The sequence below is a fragment of the Triturus cristatus genome, chromosome 10 (genome assembly GCF_964204655.1).
Source record: "Triturus cristatus chromosome 10, aTriCri1.1, whole genome shotgun sequence".
In the NCBI taxonomy this organism is placed as follows: Eukaryota; Metazoa; Chordata; class Amphibia; order Caudata; family Salamandridae; genus Triturus; species Triturus cristatus.
The window spans coordinates 40,109,657-40,129,599 of NC_140593.1; the positions used below are offsets into that span (position 1 = coordinate 40,109,657).

General features: G+C 47.8%; 1 protein-coding gene across 1 annotated transcript in view; it reads right to left on the minus strand.

Moving 5' to 3' along the window:
* LOC146788780 (uncharacterized) overlaps window positions 1-19,943 on the minus strand; it is a 263,355-nt gene that overhangs the window by 95,370 nt on the left and 148,042 nt on the right. Inside the window, exon 2 of the mRNA XM_085629936.1 lies at window positions 18,240-18,392. Coding sequence (XP_085486062.1) covers window positions 18,240-18,392 — 153 coding nt within the window. The remainder of the gene's footprint in view (window positions 1-18,239; window positions 18,393-19,943) is intronic.

A 19,943-nucleotide genomic window follows, 5' to 3' on the forward strand; every position in this document is an offset into this window, starting at 1 on the left:
CTTCCTATCATGCATTACTGAGATATTTACTCAGTGACCACAAGGTCTTTCCTCAGTGATCACTGCCCTTCCTATCATGCGTTACTGAGGTCTTTCCTCAGTGACCACTGCCCTTCCTATCATGCATTACTGAGATATTTCCTCAGTGACCACGAGGTCTTTCCTCAGTGATCACTGCCCTTCCTATCATGCATTACTGAGGTCTTTTCTCTGCAGTCACTGCACTTCCTATCGCGTATTATTGAGGTCTTTCCACAGTGATCACTGCCCTTCCTATTATGCATTACTGAGATCTTTCCTCAGTGATCACTGCCCTTCCTATCATGCATTACTGAGGTCTTTCCTCTGCAGTCACTACACTTCCTATCATGCGTTACTGAGGTCTTTCCTCAATGATCACTGCCCTTCCTATCATGCATTACTAAGGTCTTTCCTCCGTGACCACTGCCCTTTCTATCATGCATTACTGAGGTCTTTCCTCAGTGATCACTACACTTCCTATCACACGTTACTGAGGTCTTTCCTCTGTGATCATTGCCCTTCCTATCACGCATTACTGAGGTCTTTCCTCAGTGACCACTGCCCTTCCTATCATGGATTACTGAGGTATTTCCTCAGTGACCACAAGATCTTTCCTCAGTGATCACTGCCCTTCCTATCATGCGTGACTGAGGTCTTTCCTCAGTGACCACTGCCCTTCCTATCATGGATTACTGAGGTATTTCCTCAGTGACCACTGCTCTTCCTATCATGCATTACTGAGGTCTTTCCTCTGCAGTCACTGCACCTCCTATCACGCATTACTGATGTTTTCCTCTGTGATCACTGCCCTTCCTATCACGCATTACTGAGGTCTTTCCTCAGTGCCCACTGCCCTTCCTATCATGCATTACTGAGGTCTTTCCTCTGCAGTCAATGCCCTTACTATCACGCATTACTGAGATCTTTCCTCTGTGATCACTGCCTTTCCTGTCACGCATTACTGAAGTCTTTCCTCAGTGACCACTGCCCTTCCTATCAGGCATTACTGAGGTCTTTCTTCTGTGATCACTGCCCTTCCTATCACGCATTACTGAGGTCCTTCCTCTGTGATCACTGCCCTTCCTCTCAAGCATTACTGAGGTCTTTCCTCTGTGATCACTGCCCTTCCTATCACGCATTACTGAGGTCATTCCTCAGTGAGCACTGCCCTTCCTATCATGCATTACTGAGGTATTTCCTCTGTGATCACTGCCCTTCCTATCATGAATTACTGCGGTCTTTCCTATGTGATCACTGCCCTTCCTATAACGCAGTACTGGAGTCTTTCCTTTGCGATCACTGCACTTCCTGTCACGCATTACTGAGGTCTTTCCTCGGTCATCACTGCACTTTCTATCACATATTACTGAGGTCTTATCTCTGTGATCACTGCCCTTCCTATCACGCATTACTGAGATCTTTCCTCAGTGACCACTGACCTTCCTATCATGCATCACTGAGGTATTTCCTCAGTGACATGAGGTCTTTCCTCAGTGGTCACTGCCCTTCCTATCATGTGTTTGTGAGGTCTTTTCTCAGTGACCACTACCCTTCCTATCATGCACTACTGAGGCCTTTCCTCTGTAGTCACTGCCCTTCCTATCATGCGTTACTGAGGTCTTTCCTCAGTGACCACTGCCCTTCCTATCATGCATTACTGAGATATTTCCTCAGTGACCACGAGGTCTTTCCTCAGTGATCACTGCCCTTCCTATCATGAATTACTGAGGTCTTTCCTCAGTGACCACTGCCCTTCCTATCATGCATTACTGAGGTCTTTCCTCTGTGATCACTGCCCTTCCTATCACGCATTACTGAGGTCCTCCCTCTGTGAGCACTGCCCTTCCTCTCAAGTATTACTGAGGTCTTTCCTCTGTGATCACTGCCCTTCCTATCATGCATTACTGAGGTCTTTCCTCTGTGATCACTGCCCTTCCTATCATGAATTACTGCGGTCTTTTCTCTGTGATCACTGCCCTTCCTATAACGCAGTACTGGAGTCTTTCCTTTGCGATCACTGCACTTCCTGTCACGCATTACTGAGGTCTTTCCTCGGTCATCACTGCACTTTCTATCACATATTACTGAGGTCTTATCTCTGTGATCACTGCCCTTCCTATCACGCATTACTGAGATCTTTCCTCAGTGACCACTGACCTTCCTATCATGCATCACTGAGGTATTTCCTCAGTGACATGAGGTCTTTCCTCAGTGGTCACTGCCCTTCCTATCATGTGTTTGTGAGGTCTTTTCTCAGTGACCACTACCCTTCCTATCATGCACTACTGAGGTCTTTCCTCTGTAGTCACTGCCCTTCCTATCATGCGTTACTGAGGTCTTTCCTCAGTGACCACTGCCCTTCCTATCATGCATTACTGAGATATTTCCTCAGTGACCACGAGGTCTTTCCTCAGTGACCACTGCCCTTCCTATCATGCATTACTGAGATATTTCCTCAGTGACCACGAGGTCTTTCCTCAGTGACCACTGCCCTTCCTATCATGCATTACTGAGGTCTTTCCTCTGTGATCACTGCCCTTCCTATCATGCATTACTGAGGTATTTCCTCGGTGATCACTGCACTTTCTATCACATATTACTGAGGTCTTTCCTCTGTGATCACTGCCCTTCCTATCACGCATTTTTGAGATCTTTCCTCAGTGACCACTGACCTTCTTATCATGCATCACTAAAGGAATTTCCTCAGTGACATGAGGTCTTTCCTCAGTGATCACTGCCCTTTCTATCATGCGTTACTGAGGTCTTTCCTCAGTGACCACTACCCTACCTATCACGCACTACTGAGGTCTTTCCTCTGCAGTCACTGCACTTCCTATCACGCATTGCTGAGGTCTTTCCTCAGTGACCACTGCCCTTCCTACCATGCATTACTGAGGTCTGTCCTCTGCAGTCACTGCACTTCCTATCACGCATAACTGAGGTCTTTCCTCTGTGATCACTGCCCTTCCTATCACGCATTACTGAGGTCTTTCCTCAGTGACCACTGCCCTTCCTATCATGCATTACTGAGGTCTTTCCTCTTCAGGCACTGCCCTTCCTATATGCATTACTGAGGTCTTTCCTCTGTGATCACTGCCCTTCCTGTCACGCATTACTGAGGTCTTTCCTCAGTGATCACTGCACTTCCTATCACACATTACTGAGGTCTTTCCTCGGTCATCACTGCACTTTCTATCACATATTACTGAGGTCTTATCTCTGTGATCACTGCCCTTCCTATCACGCATTACTGAGATCTTTCCTCAGTGACCACTGACCTTCCTATCATGCATCACTGAGGTATTTCCTCAGTGACATGAGGTCTTTCCTCAGTGGTCACTGCCCTTCCTATCATGTGTTTGTGAGGTCTTTTCTCAGTGACCACTACCCTTCCTATCATGCACTACTGAGGTCTTTCCTCTGTAGTCACTGCCCTTCCTATCATGCGTTACTGAGGTCTTTCCTCAGTGACCACTGCCCTTCCTATCATGCATTACTGAGATATTTCCTCAGTGACCACGAGGTCTTTCCTCAGTGACCACTGCCCTTCCTATCATGCATTACTGAGATATTTCCTCAGTGACCACGAGGTCTTTCCTCAGTGACCACTGCCCTTCCTATCATGCATTACTGAGGTCTTTCCTCTGTGATCACTGCCCTTCCTATCATGCATTACTGAGGTATTTCCTCGGTGATCACTGCACTTTCTATCACATATTACTGAGGTCTTTCCTCTGTGATCACTGCCCTTCCTATCACGCATTTTTGAGATCTTTCCTCAGTGACCACTGACCTTCTTATCATGCATCACTGAGGGATTTCCTCAGTGACATGAGGTCTTTCCTCAGTGATCACTGCCCTTTCTATCATGCGTTACTGAGGTCTTTCCTCAGTGACCACTACCCTACCTATCACGCACTACTGAGGTCTTTCCTCTGCAGTCACTGCACTTCCTATCACGCATTGCTGAGGTCTTTCCTCAGTGACCACTGCCCTTCCTACCATGCATTACTGAGGTCTGTCCTCTGCAGTCACTGCACTTCCTATCACGCATAACTGAGGTCTTTCCTCTGTGATCACTGCCCTTCCTATCACGCATTACTGAGGTCTTTCCTCAGTGACCACTGCCCTTCCTATCATGCATTACTGAGGTCTTTCCTCTTCAGGCACTGCCCTTCCTATATGCATTACTGAGGTCTTTCCTCTGTGATCACTGCCCTTCCTGTCACGCATTACTGAGGTCTTTCCTCAGTGATCACTGCACTTCCTATCACACATTACTGAGGTCTTTCCTCTGTGATCACTGCCCTTCCTATCACGCATTACTGAGGTCTTTCCTCAGTGACCACTGCTCTTCCTATCATGCATTACTGAGGTCTTTCCTCTGCAGTCACTGCACCTCCTATCACGCATTACTGATGTTTTCCTCTGTGATCACTGCCCTTCCTATCACGCATTACTGAGGTCTTTCCTCAGTGCCCACTGCCCTTCCTATCATGCATTACTGAGGTCTTTCCTCTGCAGTCAATGCCCTTACTATCACGCATTACTGAGATCTTTCCTCTGTGATCACTGCCTTTCCTGTCACGCATTACTGAAGTCTTTCCTCAGTGACCACTGCCCTTCCTATCAGGCATTACTGAGGTCTTTCTTCTGTGATCACTGCACTTCCTATCACACATTACTGAGGTCTTTCCTCTGTGATCACTGCCCTTCCTATCACGCATTACTGAGGTCTTTCCTCAGTGACCACTGCCCTTCCTACCATGCATTACTGAGGTCTGTCCTCTGCAGTCACTGCACTTCCTATCACGCATAACTGAGGTCTTTCCTCTGTGATCACTGCCCTTCCTATCACGCATTACTGAGGTCTTTCCTCAGTGACCACTGCCCTTCCTATCATGCATTACTGAGGTCTTTCCTCTTCAGGCACTGCCCTTCCTATATGCATTACTGAGGTCTTTCCTCTGTGATCACTGCCCTTCCTGTCACGCATTACTGAGGTCTTTCCTCAGTGATCACTGCACTTCCTATCACACATTACTGAGGTCTTTCCTCTGTGATCACTGCCCTTCCTATCACGCATTACTGAGGTCTTTCCTCAGTGACCACTGCTCTTCCTATCATGCATTACTGAGGTCTTTCCTCTGCAGTCACTGCACCTCCTATCACGCATTACTGATGTTTTCCTCTGTGATCACTGCCCTTCCTATCACGCATTACTGAGGTCTTTCCTCAGTGCCCACTGCCCTTCCTATCATGCATTACTGAGGTCTTTCCTCTGCAGTCAATGCCCTTACTATCACGCATTACTGAGATCTTTCCTCTGTGATCACTGCCTTTCCTGTCACGCATTACTGAAGTCTTTCCTCAGTGACCACTGCCCTTCCTATCAGGCATTACTGAGGTCTTTCTTCTGTGATCACTGCCCTTCCTATCACGCATTACTGAGGTCCTTCCTCTGTGATCACTGCCCTTCCTCTCAAGCATTACTGAGGTCTTTCCTCTGTGATCACTGCCCTTCCTATCACGCATTACTGAGGTCATTCCTCAGTGAGCACTGCCCTTCCTATCATGCATTACTGAGGTCTTTCCTCTGTGATCACTGCCCTTCCTATCATGAATTACTGCGGTCTTTCCTATGTGATCACTGCCCTTCCTATAAGGCAGTACTGGAGTCTTTCCTTTGCGATCACTGCACTGCCTGTCACGTAGTTACTGAGGTCTTTCCTCGGTCATCACTGCACTTTCTATCACATATTACTGAGGTCTTATCTCTGTGATCACTGCCCTTCCTATCACGCATTACTGAGATCTTTCCTCAGTGACCACTGACCTTCCTATCATGCATCACTGAGGTATTTCCTCAGTGACATGAGGTCTTTCCTCAGTGGTCACTGCCCTTCCTATCATGTGTTTGTGAGGTATTTTCTCAGTGACCACTACCCTTCCTATCATGCACTACTGAGGTCTTTCCTCTGTAGTCACTGCCCTTCCTATCATGCGTTACTGAGGTCTTTCCTCAGTGACCACTGCCCTTCCTATCATGCATTACTGAGATATTTCCTCAGTGACCACGAGGTCTTTCCTCAGTGACCACTGCCCTTCCTATCATGCATTACTGAGATATTTCCTCAGTGACCACGAGGTCTTTCCTCAGTGACCACTGCCCTTCCTATCATGCATTACTGAGGTCTTTCCTCTGTGATCACTGCCCTTCCTATCATGCATTACTGAGGTATTTCCTCGGTGATCACTGCACTTTCTATCACATATTACTGAGGTCTTTCCTCTGTGATCACTGCCCTTCCTATCACGCATTTTTGAGATCTTTCCTCAGTGACCACTGACCTTCTTATCATGCATCACTGAGGGATTTCCTCAGTGACATGAGGTCTTTCCTCAGTGATCACTGCCCTTTCTATCATGCGTTACTGAGGTCTTTCCTCAGTGACCACTACCCTACCTATCACGCACTACTGAGGTCTTTCCTCTGCAGTCACTGCACTTCCTATCACGCATTGCTGAGGTCTTTCCTCAGTGACCACTGCCCTTCCTACCATGCATTACTGAGGTCTGTCCTCTGCAGTCACTGCACTTCCTATCACGCATAACTGAGGTCTTTCCTCTGTGATCACTGCCCTTCCTATCACGCATTACTGAGGTCTTTCCTCGTGACCACTGCCCTTCCTATCATGCATTACTGAGGTCTTTCCTCTTCAGGCACTGCCCTTCCTATATGCATTACTGAGGTCTTTCCTCTGTGATCACTGCCCTTCCTGTCACGCATTACTGAGGTCTTTCCTCAGTGATCACTGCACTTCCTATCACACATTACTGAGGTCTTTCCTCTGTGATCACTGCCCTTCCTATCACGCATTACTGAGGTCTTTCCTCAGTGACCACTGCTCTTCCTATCATGCATTACTGAGGTCTTTCCTCTGCAGTCACTGCACCTCCTATCACGCATTACTGATGTTTTCCTCTGTGATCACTGCCCTTCCTATCACGCATTACTGAGGTCTTTCCTCAGTGCCCACTGCCCTTCCTATCATGCATTACTGAGGTCTTTCCTCTGCAGTCAATGCCCTTACTATCACGCATTACTGAGATCTTTCCTCTGTGATCACTGCCTTTCCTGTCACGCATTACTGAAGTCTTTCCTCAGTGACCACTGCCCTTCCTATCAGGCATTACTGAGGTCTTTCTTCTGTGATCACTGCCCTTCCTATCATGCATTACTGAGGTCCTTCCTCTGTGATCACTGCCCTTCCTCTCAAGCATTACTGAGGTCTTTCCTCTGTGATCACTGCCCTTCCTATCACGCATTACTGAGGTCATTCCTCAGTGAGTACTGCCCTTCCTATCATGCATTACTGAGGTCTTTCCTATGTGATCACTGCCCTTCCTATAAGGCAGTACTGGAGTCTTTCCTTTGCGATCACTGCACTGCCTGTCACGCATTACTGAGGTCTTTCCTCGGTCATCACTGCACTTTCTATCACATATTACTGAGGTCTTATCTCTGTGATCACTGCCCTTCCTATCACGCATTACTGAGATCTTTCCTCAGTGACCACTGACCTTCCTATCATGCATCACTGAGGTATTTCCTCAGTGACATGAGGTCTTTCCTCAGTGGTCACTGCCCTTCCTATCATGTGTTTGTGAGGTCTTTTCTCAGTGACCACTACCCTTCCTATCATGCACTACTGAGGTCTTACCTCTGTAGTCACTGCCCTTCCTATCATGCGTTACTGAGGTCTTTTCTCAGTGACCACTGCCCTTCCTATCATGCATTACTGAGATATTTCCTCAGTGACCACGAGGTCTTTCCTCAGTGATCACTGCCCTTCCTATCATGAGTTACTGAGGTCTTTCCTCAGTGACCACTGCCCTTCCTATCATGCATTACTGAGGTCTTTCCTCTGTGATCACTGCCCTTCCTATCACGCATTACTGAGGTCCTTCCTCTGTGAGCACTGCCCTTCCTCTCAAGTATTACTGAGGTCTTTCCTCTGTGATCACTGCCCTTCCTATCATGCATTACTGAGGTCTTTCCTCTGTGATCACTGCCCTTCCGATCATGAATTACTGCGGTCTTTTCTCTGTGATCACTGCCCTTCCTATAACGCAGTACTGGAGTCTTTCCTCTGCGATCACTGCACTTCCTGTCACGCATTACTGAGGTCTTTCCTCGGTGATCACTGCACTTTCTATCACATATTACTGAGGTCTTATCTCTGTGATCACTGCCTTTCCTATCACGCATTACTGAGATCTTTCCTCAGTGACCACTGACCTTCCTATCATGCATCACTGAGGTATTTCCTCAGTGACATGAGGTCTTTCCTCAGTGATCACTGCCCTTCCTATCATGTGTTACTGAGGTCTTTTGTCAGTGACCACTACCCTTCCTATCATGCTCTACTGAGGTCTGTCCTCTGCAGTCACTGCCCTTCCTATCATGCGTTACTGAGGTCTTTCCTCAGTGACCACTGCCCTTCCTATCATGCATTACTGAGATATTTACTCAGTGACCACAAGGTCTTTCCTCAGTGATCACTGCCCTTCCTATCATGCGTTACTGAGGTCTTTCCTCAGTGACCACTGCCCTTCCTATCATGCATTACTGAGATATTTCCTCAGTGACCACGAGGTCTTTCCTCAGTGATCACTGCCCTTCCTATCATGCATTACTGAGGTCTTTTCTCTGCAGTCACTGCACTTCCTATCGCGTATTATTGAGGTCTTTCCACAGTGATCACTGCCCTTCCTATTATGCATTACTGAGATCTTTCCTCAGTGATCACTGCCCTTCCTATCATGCATTACTGAGGTCTTTCCTCTGCAGTCACTACACTTCCTATCATGCGTTACTGAGGTCTTTCCTCAATGATCACTGCCCTTCCTATCATGCATTACTAAGGTCTTTCCTCCGTGACCACTGCCCTTTCTATCATGCATTACTGAGGTCTTTCCTCAGTGATCACTACACTTCCTATCACACGTTACTGAGGTCTTTCCTCTGTGATCATTGCCCTTCCTATCACGCATTACTGAGGTCTTTCCTCAGTGACCACTGCCCTTCCTATCATGGATTACTGAGGTATTTCCTCAGTGACCACAAGATCTTTCCTCAGTGATCACTGCCCTTCCTATCATGCGTGACTGAGGTCTTTCCTCAGTGACCACTGCCCTTCCTATCATGGATTACTGAGGTATTTCCTCAGTGACCACTGCTCTTCCTATCATGCATTACTGAGGTCTTTCCTCTGCAGTCACTGCACCTCCTATCACGCATTACTGATGTTTTCCTCTGTGATCACTGCCCTTCCTATCACGCATTACTGAGGTCTTTCCTCAGTGCCCACTGCCCTTCCTATCATGCATTACTGAGGTCTTTCCTCTGCAGTCAATGCCCTTACTATCACGCATTACTGAGATCTTTCCTCTGTGATCACTGCCTTTCCTGTCACGCATTACTGAAGTCTTTCCTCAGTGACCACTGCCCTTCCTATCAGGCATTACTGAGGTCTTTCTTCTGTGATCACTGCCCTTCCTATCACGCATTACTGAGGTCCTTCCTCTGTGATCACTGCCCTTCCTCTCAAGCATTACTGAGGTCTTTCCTCTGTGATCACTGCCCTTCCTATCACGCATTACTGAGGTCATTCCTCAGTGAGCACTGCCCTTCCTATCATGCATTACTGAGGTCTTTCCTCTGTGATCACTGCCCTTCCTATCATGAATTACTGCGGTCTTTCCTATGTGATCACTGCCCTTCCTATAACGCAGTACTGGAGTCTTTCCTTTGCGATCACTGCACTTCCTGTCACGCATTACTGAGGTCTTTCCTCGGTCATCACTGCACTTTCTATCACATATTACTGAGGTCTTATCTCTGTGATCACTGCCCTTCCTATCACGCATTACTGAGATCTTTCCTCAGTGACCACTGACCTTCCTATCATGCATCACTGAGGTATTTCCTCAGTGACATGAGGTCTTTCCTCAGTGGTCACTGCCCTTCCTATCATGTGTTTGTGAGGTCTTTTCTCAGTGACCACTACCCTTCCTATCATGCACTACTGAGGCCTTTCCTCTGTAGTCACTGCCCTTCCTATCATGCGTTACTGAGGTCTTTCCTTAGTGACCACTGCCCTTCCTATCATGCATTACTGAGATATTTCCTCAGTGACCACGAGGTCTTTCCTCAGTGATCACTGCCCTTCCTATCATGAGTTACTGAGGTCTTTCCTCAGTGACCACTGCCCTTCCTATCATGCATTACTGAGGTCTTTCCTCTGTGATCACTGCCCTTCCTATCACGCATTACTGAGGTCCTCCCTCTGTGAGCACTGCCCTTCCTCTCAAGTATTACTGAGGTCTTTCCTCTGTGATCACTGCCCTTCCTATCATGCATTACTGAGGTCTTTCCTCTGTGATCACTGCCCTTCCTATCATGAATTACTGCGGTCTTTTCTCTGTGATCACTGCCCTTCCTATAACGCAGTACTGGAGTCTTTCCTTTGCGATCACTGCACTTCCTGTCACGCATTACTGAGGTCTTTCCTCGGTCATCACTGCACTTTCTATCACATATTACTGAGGTCTTATCTCTGTGATCACTGCCCTTCCTATCACGCATTACTGAGATCTTTCCTCAGTGACCACTGACCTTCCTATCATGCATCACTGAGGTATTTCCTCAGTGACATGAGGTCTTTCCTCAGTGGTCACTGCCCTTCCTATCATGTGTTTGTGAGGTCTTTTCTCAGTGACCACTACCCTTCCTATCATGCACTACTGAGGTCTTTCCTCTGTAGTCACTGCCCTTCCTATCATGCGTTACTGAGGTCTTTCCTCAGTGACCACTGCCCTTCCTATCATGCATTACTGAGGTATTTCCTCAGTGACCACGAGGTCTTTCCTCAGTGACCACTGCCCTTCCTATCATGCATTACTGAGATATTTCCTCAGTGACCACGAGGTCTTTCCTCAGTGACCACTGCCCTTCCTATCATGCATTACTGAGGTCTTTCCTCTGTGATCACTGCCCTTCCTATCATGCATTACTGAGGTATTTCCTCGGTGATCACTGCACTTTCTATCACATATTACTGAGGTCTTTCCTCTGTGATCACTGCCCTTCCTATCACGCATTTTTGAGATCTTTCCTCAGTGACCACTGACCTTCTTATCATGCATCACTGAGGGATTTCCTCAGTGACATGAGGTCTTTCCTCAGTGATCACTGCCCTTTCTATCATGCGTTACTGAGGTCTTTCCTCAGTGACCACTACCCTACCTATCACGCACTACTGAGGTCTTTCCTCTGCAGTCACTGCACTTCCTATCACGCATTGCTGAGGTCTTTCCTCAGTGACCACTGCCCTTCCTACCATGCATTACTGAGGTCTGTCCTCTGCAGTCACTGCACTTCCTATCACGCATAACTGAGGTCTTTCCTCTGTGATCACTGCCCTTCCTATCACGCATTACTGAGGTCTTTCCTCAGTGACCACTGCCCTTCCTATCATGCATTACTGAGGTCTTTCCTCTGTGATCACTGCCCTTCCTGTCACGCATTACTGAGGTCTTTCCTCAGTGATCACTGCACTTCCTATCACACATTACTGAGGTCTTTCCTCTGTGATCACTGCCCTTCCTATCACGCATTACTGAGGTCTTTCCTCAGTGACCACTGCTCTTCCTATCATGCATTACTGAGGTCTTTCCTCTGCAGTCACTGCACCTCCTATCACGCATTACTGATGTTTTCCTCTGTGATCACTGCCCTTCCTATCACGCATTACTGAGGTCTTTCCTCAGTGCCCACTGCCCTTCCTATCATGCATTACTGAGGTCTTTCCTCTGCAGTCAATGCCCTTACTATCACGCATTACTGAGATCTTTCCTCTGTGATCACTGCCTTTCCTGTCACGCATTACTGAAGTCTTTCCTCAGTGACCACTGCCCTTCCTATCAGGCATTACTGAGGTCTTTCTTCTGTGATCACTGCCCTTCCTATCATGCATTACTGAGGTCCTTCCTCTGTGATCACTGCCCTTCCTCTCAAGCATTACTGAGGTCTTTCCTCTGTGATCACTGCCCTTCCTATCACGCATTACTGAGGTCATTCCTCAGTGAGTACTGCCCTTCCTATCATGCATTACTGAGGTCTTTCCTATGTGATCACTGCCCTTCCTATAAGGCAGTACTGGAGTCTTTCCTTTGCGATCACTGCACTGCCTGTCACGCATTACTGAGGTCTTTCCTCGGTCATCACTGCACTTTCTATCACATATTACTGAGGTCTTATCTCTGTGATCACTGCCCTTCCTATCACGCATTACTGAGATCTTTCCTCAGTGACCACTGACCTTCCTATCATGCATCACTGAGGTATTTCCTCAGTGACATGAGGTCTTTCCTCAGTGGTCACTGCCCTTCCTATCATGTGTTTGTGAGGTCTTTTCTCAGTGACCACTACCCTTCCTATCATGCACTACTGAGGTCTTACCTCTGTAGTCACTGCCCTTCCTATCATGCGTTACTGAGGTCTTTTCTCAGTGACCACTGCCCTTCCTATCATGCATTACTGAGATATTTCCTCAGTGACCACGAGGTCTTTCCTCAGTGATCACTGCCCTTCCTATCATGAGTTACTGAGGTCTTTCCTCAGTGACCACTGCCCTTCCTATCATGCATTACTGAGGTCTTTCCTCTGTGATCACTGCCCTTCCTATCACGCATTACTGAGGTCCTTCCTCTGTGAGCACTGCCCTTCCTCTCAAGTATTACTGAGGTCTTTCCTCTGTGATCACTGCCCTTCCTATCATGCATTACTGAGGTCTTTCCTCTGTGATCACTGCCCTTCCGATCATGAATTACTGCGGTCTTTTCTCTGTGATCACTGCCCTTCCTATAACGCAGTACTGGAGTCTTTCCTCTGCGATCACTGCACTTCCTGTCACGCATTACTGAGGTCTTTCCTCGGTGATCACTGCACTTTCTATCACATATTACTGAGGTCTTATCTCTGTGATCACTGCCTTTCCTATCACGCATTACTGAGATCTTTCCTCAGTGACCACTGACCTTCCTATCATGCATCACTGAGGTATTTCCTCAGTGACATGAGGTCTTTCCTCAGTGATCACTGCCCTTCCTATCATGTGTTACTGAGGTCTTTTGTCAGTGACCACTACCCTTCCTATCATGCACTACTGAGGTCTGTCCTCTGCAGTCACTGCCCTTCCTATCATGCGTTACTGAGGTCTTTCCTCAGTGACCACTGCCCTTCCTATCATGCATTACTGAGATATTTACTCAGTGACCACAAGGTCTTTCCTCAGTGATCACTGCCCTTCCTATCATGCGTTACTGAGGTCTTTCCTCAGTGACCACTGCCCTTCCTATCATGCATTACTGAGATATTTCCTCAGTGACCACGAGGTCTTTCCTCAGTGATCACTGCCCTTCCTATCATGCATTACTGAGGTCTTTTCTCTGCAGTCACTGCACTTCCTATCGCGTATTATTGAGGTCTTTCCACAGTGATCACTGCCCTTCCTATTATGCATTACTGAGATCTTTCCTCAGTGATCACTGCCCTTCCTATCATGCATTACTGAGGTCTTTCCTCTGCAGTCACTACACTTCCTATCATGCGTTACTGAGGTCTTTCCTCAATGATCACTGCCCTTCCTATCATGCATTACTAAGGTCTTTCCTCCGTGACCACTGCCCTTTCTATCATGCATTACTGAGGTCTTTCCTCAGTGATCACTACACTTCCTATCACACGTTACTGAGGTCTTTCCTCTGTGATCATTGCCCTTCCTATCACGCATTACTGAGGTCTTTCCTCAGTGACCACTGCCCTTCCTATCATGGATTACTGAGGTATTTCCTCATTGACCACAAGATCTTTCCTCAGTGATCACTGCCCTTCCTATCATGCGTGACTGAGGTCTTTCCTCAGTGACCACTGCCCTTCCTATCATGGATTACTGAGGTATTTCCTCAGTGACCACTGCTCTTCCTATCATGCATTACTGAGGTCTTTCCTCTGCAGTCACTGCACCTCCTATCACGCATTACTGATGTTTTCCTCTGTGATCACTGCCCTTCCTATCACGCATTACTGAGGTCTTTCCTCAGTGCCCACTGCCCTTCCTATCATGCATTACTGAGGTCTTTCCTCTGCAGTCAATGCCCTTACTATCACGCATTACTGAGATCTTTCCTCTGTGATCACTGCCTTTCCTGTCACGCATTACTGAAGTCTTTCCTCAGTGACCACTGCCCTTCCTATCAGGCATTACTGAGGTCTTTCTTCTGTGATCACTGCCCTTCCTATCACGCATTACTGAGGTCCTTCCTCTGTGATCACTGCCCTTCCTCTCAAGCATTACTGAGGTCTTTCCTCTGTGATCACTGCCCTTCCTATCACGCATTACTGAGGTCATTCCTCAGTGAGCACTGCCCTTCCTATCATGCATTACTGAGGTCTTTCCTCTGTGATCACTGCCCTTCCTATCATGAATTACTGCGGTCTTTCCTATGTGATCACTGCCCTTCCTATAACGCAGTACTGGAGTCTTTCCTTTGCGATCACTGCACTTCCTGTCACGCATTACTGAGGTCTTTCCTCGGTCATCACTGCACTTTCTATCACATATTACTGAGGTCTTATCTCTGTGATCACTGCCCTTCCTATCACGCATTACTGAGATCTTTCCTCAGTGACCACTGACCTTCCTATCATGCATCACTGAGGTATTTCCTCAGTGACATGAGGTCTTTCCTCAGTGGTCACTGCCCTTCCTATCATGTGTTTGTGAGGTCTTTTCTCAGTGACCACTACCCTTCCTATCATGCACTACTGAGGCCTTTCCTCTGTAGTCACTGCCCTTCCTATCATGCGTTACTGAGGTCTTTCCTCAGTGACCACTGCCCTTCCTATCATGCATTACTGAGATATTTCCTCAGTGACCACGAGGTCTTTCCTCAGTGATCACTGCCCTTCCTATCATGAGTTACTGAGGTCTTTCCTCAGTGACCACTGCCCTTCCTATCATGCATTACTGAGGTCTTTCCTCTGTGATCACTGCCCTTCCTATCACGCATTACTGAGGTCCTCCCTCTGTGAGCACTGCCCTTCCTCTCAAGTATTACTGAGGTCTTTCCTCTGTGATCACTGCCCTTCCTATCATGCATTACTGAGGTCTTTCCTCTGTGATCACTGCCCTTCCTATCATGAATTACTGCGGTCTTTTCTCTGTGATCACTGCCCTTCCTATAACGCAGTACTGGAGTCTTTCCTCTGCGATCACTGCACTTCCTGTCACGCATTACTGAGGTCTTTCCTCGGTGATCACTGCACTTTCTATCACATATTACTGAGGTCTTATCTCTGTGATCACTGCCTTTCCTATCACGCATTACTGAGATCTTTCCTCAGTGACCACTGACCTTCCTATCATGCATCACTGAGGTATTTCCTCAGTGACATGAGGTCTTTCCTCAGTGATCACTGCCCTTCCTATCATGTGTTACTGAGGTCTTTTGTCAGTGACCACTACCCTTCCTATCATGCACTACTGAGGTCTGTCCTCTGCAGTCACTGCCCTTCCTATCATGCGTTACTGAGGTCTTTCCTCAGTGACCACTGCCCTTCCTATCATGCATTACTGAGATATTTACTCAGTGACCACAAGGTCTTTCCTCAGTGATCACTGCCCTTCCTATCATGCGTTACTGAGGTCTTTCCTCAGTGACCACTGCCCTTCCTATCATGCATTACTGAGATATTTCCTCAGTGACCACGAGGTCTTTCCTCAGTGATCACTGCCCTTCCTATCATGCATTACTGAGGTCTTTTCTCTGCAGTCACTGCACTTCCTATCGCGTATTATTGAGGTCTTTCCACAGTGATCACTGCCCTTCCTATTATGCATTACTGAGATCTTTCCTCAGTGATCATTGCCCTTTCTATCATGCATTACTGAGGTCTTTCCTCAATGATCACTGCCATTCCTATCATGCGTTACTGAGGTCTTTCCTCAATGATCACTGCCATTCCTATCATGCATTACTAAGGTCTTTCCTCCGTGACCACTGCCCTTTCTATCATGCATTACTGAGGTATTTCCTCTGTGATCACTGCACTTCCTATCACACGTTACTGAGGTCTTTCCTCTGTGATCATTGCCCTTCCTATCACGCATTACTGAGGTCTTTCCTCAGTGACCACTGCCCTTCCTATCATGGATTACTGAGGTATTTCCTCAGTGACCACAAGATCTTTCCTCAGTGATCACTGCCCTTCCTATCATGCGTGACTGAGGTCTTTCCTCAGTGACCACTGCCCTTCCTATCATGGATTACTGAGGTATTTCCTTAGTGACCACAAGGTCTTTCCTCAGTGATCACTGCCCTTCCTATCGTGCGTGACTGAGGTCTTTCCTCAGTGACCACTGCCCGTCCTATCATGGATTACTGAGGTCTTTCCTCTGCAGTCACTGCACTTCCTATCACTCATTACTGAGGTCTTTCCTCAGTGACCGCTGCCCTTCCTATCATTCATTACTGAGGCATTTCCTCAGTGACCACAAGGTCTTTCCTCAGTGATCATTGCCCTTCCTATCATGCATTACTGAGGTCTTTCCTCTGCAGTCACTGCACCTCCTATCACGCATTACTGAGGTCTTTTCTCAGTGACCACTGCCCTTTCTATCATGCGTTACTGAGGTCTTTCCTCAGTGACCACTGCCCTTCCTATCATGCATTACTGAGGTCTTTCCTAAGTGAGCACTGCACTTCCTATCACGCAGTATTGGAGTCTTTCCTCTGCGATCAACGCACTTCCTATCACGCATTACTGAGGTCTGTCCTCAGTGATCATTGTAGTTCCGCCTTATAAAAGAAGCCCTAAAGTCTTGACTTTCCTTTAGGTTTTTGACTTTAAAGTATTCCAGGTGTTCAGCCAATCACCAATGCATACTGGCTTGTATGCAATTGACTTAAATGAATCTTTTGAAGATGCCAATTAGAGGATGGTTGAATAACAGGCGAAGCTACACTATGGTCAACCCAGAAACAACCAAGACCCCCCTTTGTACACGCTTCCAAAGTTCAGAAGAACTGATTGACCCTCCATTATTTCAGGGAGACCTTCAGTTGAACAACTTTTCCCATCACCCTCCAAAGGGCCTTCTTCTCCTGGTCCAAGCCACCTTGGAAAGACCATCAATCCTGTTCTGTGGTGCCACCCCCTCTCAAGCTTTCCTCACTTGTGAATCCGTGATGCTCTCTAACGTCCTCAGAGTTCAGGGTCCACTCAATGCTACTAGACACAACCCCCCTCTTTCCCACCTTCAGAGTCTTGATGCCTACTTACCCTTCCACCAGCCGCTCTTGGCGGTCTCTACCCAATGCTACTAACTCACAACCTCCCTCTCCACCTTCAGAGTCTTGATGCCTACTTACCCTTCCACCAGCCGCTCTTGGCGGTCTCCATCCAATGCTACTAACTCACAACCCCCTCTCTCCACCTTCAGAGTCTTGATGCCTACTTACCCTTCCACCAGCCGCTCTTGGCAGTCTCCACCCAATGCTACTAACTCACAACCCCCTTTCTCCACCTTCAGAGTCTTGATGCCTGCTTACCCTTCCACCAGCTGCTCTTGGCGGTCTCTACCCAATGCTACTAACTCACAACCCCCTCTCTCCACCTTCAGAGTCTTGATGCCTACTTATCCTTCCACCACCCGCTCTTGGCGGTCGCTATCTAATGCTACTAACTCACAACTCCCTCTCTCCACCTTCAGAGTCTTGATGCCTACTTATCCTTCCACCAGCCACTCTTGGCGGTCTCTATCTAATGCTACTAACTCACAACCCCCTCTCTCCACCTTCAGAGTCTTGATGCCTACTTACCCTTCCACCAGCCACTCTTGGCTGTCTCTATTCAATGCTACTGACTCACAAACCCCTCTCTCCACCTTCAGAGTCTTGATGCCTACATACCCTTCCACTAGCCGCTCTTGGCGGTCTCTATCCAATGCTACTAACTCACAACCCTCTGTCTCCACCTTCAGAGTCTTGATGCCTACTTACCCTTCCACCGGCTGCTCTTGGCGGTCTCCACCCAATGCTACTAAGCCACAACACCCTCCCTCCTACCCAGAGGTTTGATGCCTACTTACCCTTCCACCAGGTGCTCTTGGCAGTCTCCACCCCTCCGTCACCAGCCGCTGACAAGGCTGAGCTCAAGGATCTTGAGTGCCGCAGTCCGACCGCTGCGGTGTCCACTGGTCCAAAGCCCACTGCATCACTCAACAGGTTGTAATCTGTAGGGTCTAAATGCATTGTGGGTCAGTAATCAGGGGTGAATGTCCATGCCACTCCACTGAGTCCTCTGCCCTTAAAGCCTCATTAAAGCCCCCTGAGCCAATGAGGTCCTTTAATGCACCTCTAAAGCCTAATACCTGAACCCTGTACGCCCTAATATGCGCAGTCACTAAGATCCATAACACGCCCTCCTTGGCCCTTCCAAGCCCCATTAGACTGGTCACTGCAACCTCTAGCCCAATGACTGACCCCCTTACACCCCCACAATACACTAAAGTGGTTCACTGCAATCCTTCACACCCTATACTTGACATATTTATCCCCTCAGGATGCAAGAAGGGTGCAGCCCCTAACCAAGAGGTTTGACCCTTTGTGAATGCCACAAAGCATCAACACTCTTCTCTGCAACCCCAACACCCACACTGACTAACTCACTGCAATCCCTAACACCTGGCGACTGAACCTAATGGACCCCATGAGGCACTAGTGATTCTGGGCACTAAAAACCCTATTACCCCATGCCTGGACCCTATTTCACCCCATGAGGCGCCAGTGAGGTTGAACACAAACAACTATATCACCCCATACCTGGCCTTCGCTGCACCCATGAGGCATCAATGAGGCTGACACTAACACCCCATCAACTCACGCCTGACCCCGCTGCACCCTGTAAGGTGCAGGTGCAGCTAGACCTATGACTCACCAGTGAGGTTGGACACTCAAACCCCTGATCCCCATTGGACCCCATCAGGCGTTGGTGAAGCCAGACCCTTTGTGAACTATATTCTGGTCCATTCATAGGACTCAATGATGTAACAACAATGATATGTGTAGGGTGTACTGGTCAATGCATGGGGCTCAGAAGCGGGACAGTGATGATATGTGTAGCGTGTACTGGTCCATGCATGGTACTCAGGGGCGTAACAGTGACAATATATGTAGGGTGTTCTGGTCCATGCACGGGAGTCAGAAGTGTGACAGTGGTGATATGTGTAGGGTGTATTGGTGCATTCACAGGACTCGATGGTGTAACATTGATGATATGTGTAGCATGTTTTGCTCCATACACATGACTTGATGTGGTGACAGTGATGAAATGTGTAGGGTGTTCTGGAGCATGCACAGGATTTGATGGTGTGACAGTGATAATATGTGTAGCATGTACTGGTCCATGCACAGTACTTGTGGTGTAACATTGATTATATGTGTAGCGTGTTCTGGTCCATGCGCAGGGCCCGCGATTTGCCAGTCATGACAAGTGTAGGGTGTACTGGTCCATGCACTGGACTCTGTGGAGTAACAGTGATGATATGTGTAGCATGTTCTGATCCATGCACAGGACTCGGTGTTGTAACAGAGATTACATATGTATGGTGTAGTGGTGCATATACAGGATTCGGTGGTGTAATGGTGATGATATGTGTAGAGTGTTCTGGTGCATGCACAGGACTCATAGTTTGCCAGTCATGACAAGTGTAGGATGTACTGGTACATGCACTGGACTCTGTGGTGTAACATGATGATAGGTGCAGGGTTTTCTGGTCCATGCACGGGACTCA